The sequence below is a fragment of the Opisthorchis viverrini genome (assembly GCF_000715545.1).
Source record: "Opisthorchis viverrini unplaced genomic scaffold opera_v5_133, whole genome shotgun sequence".
NCBI lineage: Eukaryota > Metazoa > Platyhelminthes > Trematoda > Opisthorchiida > Opisthorchiidae > Opisthorchis > Opisthorchis viverrini.
The window spans coordinates 379,388-385,176 of record NW_008751791.1 but is presented as its reverse complement, the minus strand read 5'-3'; the positions used below and the strand labels follow the sequence as shown (position 1 = coordinate 385,176).

The following is a 5,789-nucleotide window of genomic DNA, read 5'->3' as shown; positions in this document are numbered from 1 at the left end:
ACGTTTCAGTACGGCTATTTCGTACCTTATTTCTTCTTCTGAAGGGCGATCAAGGTTTACATTCCATTCGCCCATATGCATTATCTCCACCGGCTGTGTTGCAGGAGGCCAGCTGAACTGCTCTTCGAAGTGTTCGGCCCATCTCTCCAGTCGACGTTTTTGCGAGTGAATTAATGAGCCGTCTTTTTCACTTATCGGGACAGACAGATTCGAATTAAGCTGGGTTTCGCTCTGGTCGAGGATGCATCGGCCATATCTTGAGACACAATTTTGAACGGCGCTACTCCTTCAGACGTCCCACGCTGGTCGTTTTTCTTGATTGGTGGACAGAAGTTTGGATATTAAGGCAACAGCTAAGTGGTTGACAGATAAATAAATCGGGAAGATCTGGGTGATAGAGGTGTGAGGGGGTCAGCGTACAAAGCACCACCACTACTTCCATAAATAGGGCATGTGGTGGTCTGGAGGAAGCACAATACTGCCTCCACACTGATACCGCAGAGGACTGCACGTGTTTACCACACAAGATGACCTCGTAAAACGAGTTCTCACAGTATATAGACTCGCCGTTATTCGCCTGGCCCAGTGCAGTTCGGTTGATCAGCTATAAACAATGTACGAAGGGTACGTTGGTTCCAGCTGAAACAATTTCGACTGACATGAGAGCAGGGGAGATAAAGCCACGCGCTGGAGGCGATGGCATGATCAGCTGGTTCAGGAAATCGGGCAGCTACGTATTTCAGGTGATAGATGTGATGCAAAAGCGCCTCTGGCTGAGTGATTGAGGCATTTCTGTCCGTATCATAAATAATAATAATAATAATAAACGTTCAGTTATAACGCCCTACCATACCATCCGGAAGAAACACGAGGGCTGAGACACTGTTAATTTGCCCAAGCCTAGACAGGAGCAGTCGAGACGTATAAATTGGGTTTGAACGAGGGACCTTCCGGCCAGTAGGTTCGCGCCCTAGGCACCGACCTATCTCGACGCCAGTGTCATTAACCATTGGTCAGTAGGATCCCCATCCAGGGAGGTGGGAATTGTCGACCCAAGTGAGCTTACCGAATAGTGTTTTCATACTGCGTTGACATGTCACAGACTGTTCATCTCTCGGTCACTCCCACTCAGCATAGGACTAGATGACAAGAGCTCTGCAAGGCAGATGGTCTCTGCCTCGCGACGTGCATATCCTTACCAGCGTAAATTATGAAGCACGAGTACCTAACCCATTGTGGAAGAGCTCCTTTCTCCTGAAAGCCATCTTGTATACCTCAAAAGAATTAATCCGATGTCCCGACCAGACCCGATCAGTGCTTCTGAGAAACCAATGGTCAGACAGTGACAGCTTACGTGTTCTCTGCACGTACAGGCCCTGTGTCTGATCCATAAAACAGTATAATTCGCGCTGTCGCAGTGTGTTCGACATTGGTGAAAGCTGCACTGGTCTTCTTGATAAGAAAAGCAATCTCATCTCCAGCCAATCCACCAGAACTTACACAACTACTCAAGTAAACAAAGTTACCTATCACACTGATTGGCTGGTCTACGAGAGAATTTAACTTCGTTGTTGCGAAGTCCATACCAAAAAGTATGGCATAATTATTTACGTTAGTTAAAACGACCAGCGTCTTCGAAAGATCAGAGACAATGAGAGCAATATCGTCCATCAATCTGAACTGGGCACAGAAAACTGCACTCACTTCGGAAAACGATAGTTCGGATGCGTAATACACGCCTGAACGACGCAATTTCAGGTGTCCGACATATTCCGCGGTGGAATTCTCCGTTGCACAACGGAACACTCGCATCTTAATTGCTTCGTTACGGATTCGTCGGAAATGAGCCACACAAGCTATGGTTCTGAGACAACAGTTGTCGAAAACCTAGAGACTTTTCAGTTCCACCGATCAAACAGTCCAAGTCTCACGGCCATACAACAAAACAGCCCCAAATGTAGCCAGATACCTGCATCTCTTGAGAATTAAGGACACACAAATTTGACGCCATGAGTGTCTCAAATTAGTGAACGCGACCCGAGCCCTGCGTATTCGTGAATTGATCCTGTCACACTACAATCCGAACCAATGCAACGTCCAAGATAAGTTTAACATCCCATAACCTCAATTGCCTCTCCCCGGATTGTACGTGGCGTAAGCTATGGTCTGAGACAACAGTTGTCGAAAACCTAGAGACTTTTCAGTTCCACCGATCAAACAGTCCAAGTCTCACGGCCATACAACAAAACAGCCCCAAATGTAGCCAGATACCTGCATCTCTTGAGAATTAAGGACACACAAATTTGACGCCATGAGTGTCTCAAATTAGTGAACGCGACCCGAGCCCTGCGTATTCGTGAATTGATCCTGTCACACTACAATCCGAACCAATGCAACGTCCAAGATAAGTTTAACATCCCATAACCTCAATTGCCTCTCCCCGGATTGTACGTGGCGTGTCTAGTGACTGTGAGTCCACGAGTATAGCCTTTGTGGGTGGAAATGCGCTTCGATGGACGGGATGACTTTGGTCAATTAATTCAAAAACTCTTGCGCGTTCTCTTCGGAAACGACAACAACATTGGAAGGCCTTCAAAACTGTGATGTTCAAATGTACGCTGACGAAAACCATCAACCAACTCCAATGTGCCTGGGGAAGCCATGAATACTAAAATTGTGGGATGTTTGTACGTATGACGTCGTCCTAAAAAATTACCGTCTAGCTGCATCAACCTTTCGGTGATTAACTGTCATGCCATCCATAAGAAGCATGAGGGCCGGGATATTGCCAGGTTGTCCGATCCTAGACAGGGGAAGTCGAGATGAAGAGGCCGGGTTCGAACCACTGACCTTCCGGTTAGTAAATTCGCGCTAACCATTGAGCCATCTCCCCCAGTCGGATATAGCAAGCCACATATTGTTAAGATGGTACTTTTGCGCGTTATAGCACAATAGGATCAGACATACAGTAAACTGGAGTCTGTTGCTGACACTCCGGGCACTGGTGTATCTTTGAGGCATTGGCATCACGCATGCTTCACCTAGGTATAGGAGGCACGCAATGGGCCGTAGCCTTCGGAAAGAGGGAAGTTCAATTGTAAGCTTGTGTATGTCGGCAATGAGATTAGCTGTCCTGTTTGACCTGAGAATTCTCTAGAGAAGTAGAGCGGGGGGTGAAACAGCGACTGTGGTATCGGGTAGTACTAACGACGAGTCTGATGCTCCTCGCAGAACACCCTTAACCACCCCAGGAAACCCGGTCCCCTGGGTGGGTTGACCAGATGGGTGGTGACGAATTGGCGTCCATTAGTTGCTTGGAGAGAAGACAGCAGAAGTGACGCTGTACTGGTGGTTAACGAAGCTGGCGATGAGCAAAACCGCCTCCAAGGAGGGTAGATGGGAGCAAAGCATTCGGTTACCGGTAGGATGCCACAATGAAGTCCTAAGTTCTAGCCAGATATTGAAAGAGCGACTTGAACAAAAATACTTATCGGTTATTAAAGATTGGAAGGACAAATATGGGGAGGCTGGAATTCAGTATTCGGATCGAAGCATTACGCTCCCAAGCTGCGACCATGATAGGTGACGTCTTCGCTTATAGCTCCGGCGCCGTCCTTCTTTGTGCTTCCGAACGGACCCACAAAGCGCTTTAGTAAGCTTCCAGGCGGCTGACACCGGAAGAACATTACGAGCAAACTGAGATAAAAAGCGTTGGAGTTAGTCATTGCTGTCCGCCGCCGTCGATTTAACTTGCTGATTGACAGCAAACTACTGTTGTCAAATTTCGGCAGGAAATATGGTGTCCCTACTCATTCAGCGAATACTCCCAAGTCGGGCACCCACGCGTGGATACCCACTATCCACGCATGGATGGCTTTGTCCGAGGAGATGCACTATCGCACCTGATTGCAGGACACCGTCATCGCCGCGTCGTCCAGCAACGACCACGCCGACCAGCACCTAACATACATCGACCGTGCATTACCCGTGGCTGCACCGGATATCCAACGTGAGAAGTATCTAAACCGACACTCCAAAAGGCGATTCAGGTCCTCAGGATACGCTAGCTGAAAGCCCCACTATCATCGTAGAAATGCGGTCCGATCAAACCGCTCTCCCATCGTCGGGATATCCTGTCGACCGCGGGTGACTGCCTCAAATTTGGAGGCCGTCCATAGGACGGTACCGCATGACCTTGGGAATCGATTTCGCGCCACTGTGTCAGACCATTCAAAATGGTCCAGCCAAGAGGAAGTTTGCGGTCTGGGCCGGGCCGGACTTCGAGTATTATAAGGCCACGTCAGGATGATACAGAAGTCGGTTGTGAGCCAAAATTCTTTATTCGTCGTTGGTCTCACTTGCGGTCCGCGTGTCTGTGCCGACAAGGTAAGATTTTCAAGCTTAGGGTTCACAATATTATTAGGCAATATTATTTTTCTCAGTCAGAGTAGCTGGGGCGTTGAGCACCATTCCTCAGACGCTTGTTCACGCTACATCAGTTACCAAGTTCAACGCACTATTAGACGCTTTTTATGCGAGTCCTCGCGCTGACAGTCTTACTACTCAGAACGTAAATAGCACCACGGAATCAAGGATTGAAACACAGGATCACGGATCCACGGACTGATACACAGGATCGAGGCTTTTGCCCAAGTTTCCCGGATCGGTTTTTTTTTCTTGTCCGTCAGTGGCTGTCGTTTACCTGAAAGGCGCAAGTAAAAAGCGTGTGGCACTGCTCTTTATGTTCTCAGCGCGGGGCAGTATGCTTGCCAGCGCGAGGATGCGCATAAATAAACGTCTAATAGTGCTTTAAATTGGGTTCTAGAAAGAGCGTGTACAACCGTTGGAGGTAGGGCATTCCACGCAGCTACCACCCGAAATGAAAAAAAATTTATCTAATAAATGCGTGTGCACTGAGCTTGAAAATTTTCTTACTATGTCGCCGCCGGGAGATTGCTGGGTCAACGGTAAAAAACGTGTTTGCAAAGCTTTGTTCAAATAGGGCGTAACTAAGAATCAGGTCCCCTCGAAAAGCACGGTACTGAAGGGAAAAGAGATCAAGCATCGCGAGAAACGCTTCGCAGTCCACAGATTTGAGGCCACATCGAGGCCAAAGAGGCCCCATTGGAGACATGGAATCAGACTCAAAACTCGTGCAGAATTATTAAGTCTGCTAACCACCCTGGTCACTCAACTTTCCGCTCCTCACCCTCAGAGGCATCGGAGACGGTGTTTAAATGCTTCTGCACAAACTGCCTCAGCCATTTCAACAAACTCGGCGATGTTAAAAAGTCAGCTTGCATTGAAAAACCGTCCATAATCGCACTCACAGAGACCTGGCTCACACCAAATGTTTCTGACGCGGAGATCTCGATAGACGGTTACTCTATTTTTCGAGCTGACTCAAAACGAGGGAGGGCTGGTAGGGTTGCTCTGTACTTACTTGCGGCCCTACCAATCCCGATTGTCCTCTCTGACACCACCCCCGCACCCTTTCGCGATGCCCTGTGGGTCCAAATCCCGCTGTGTGGTTCCGATTCTCTCCTTCTCGGTTTGGTTTACCGTAGCCCTTTGAGTCCCCCTGAAGATGACCAATTCCCCAAACAAACCCTTGAACAACTCTCCTCTAACTACCACTCCACTCATCTCCTGTCGGTAGGTGACTTCAACGCCCCAAAGGCCTCCTGGATTGAGCTCCAGTGCGTCGAATCAGGCAGACTTTTTGCAGCGGCGTTGATTGAATTTTATAACAGAGCGCTTGAACCCAACATGTCGCTGCACCTACCAGA

At 48.5% G+C, this 5,789-nt stretch overlaps 1 protein-coding gene across 1 annotated transcript in view; it reads right to left on the bottom strand.

Annotated features, from left to right (window-relative positions):
- T265_06489 (hypothetical protein) overlaps positions 1-2,313 on the bottom strand; it is a gene marked incomplete at both ends in the record, with an annotated part of 33,476 nt that extends 31,163 nt beyond the window's left edge. Inside the window, 4 exon segments of the mRNA XM_009171763.1 lie at positions 1,705-1,887; positions 1,918-2,073; positions 2,087-2,189; positions 2,234-2,313. Of these exon segments, the coding sequence (XP_009170027.1) occupies positions 1,705-1,887; positions 1,918-2,073; positions 2,087-2,189; positions 2,234-2,313 (522 nt within the window).
- Positions 2,314-5,789: the final 3,476 nt, after the last annotated feature.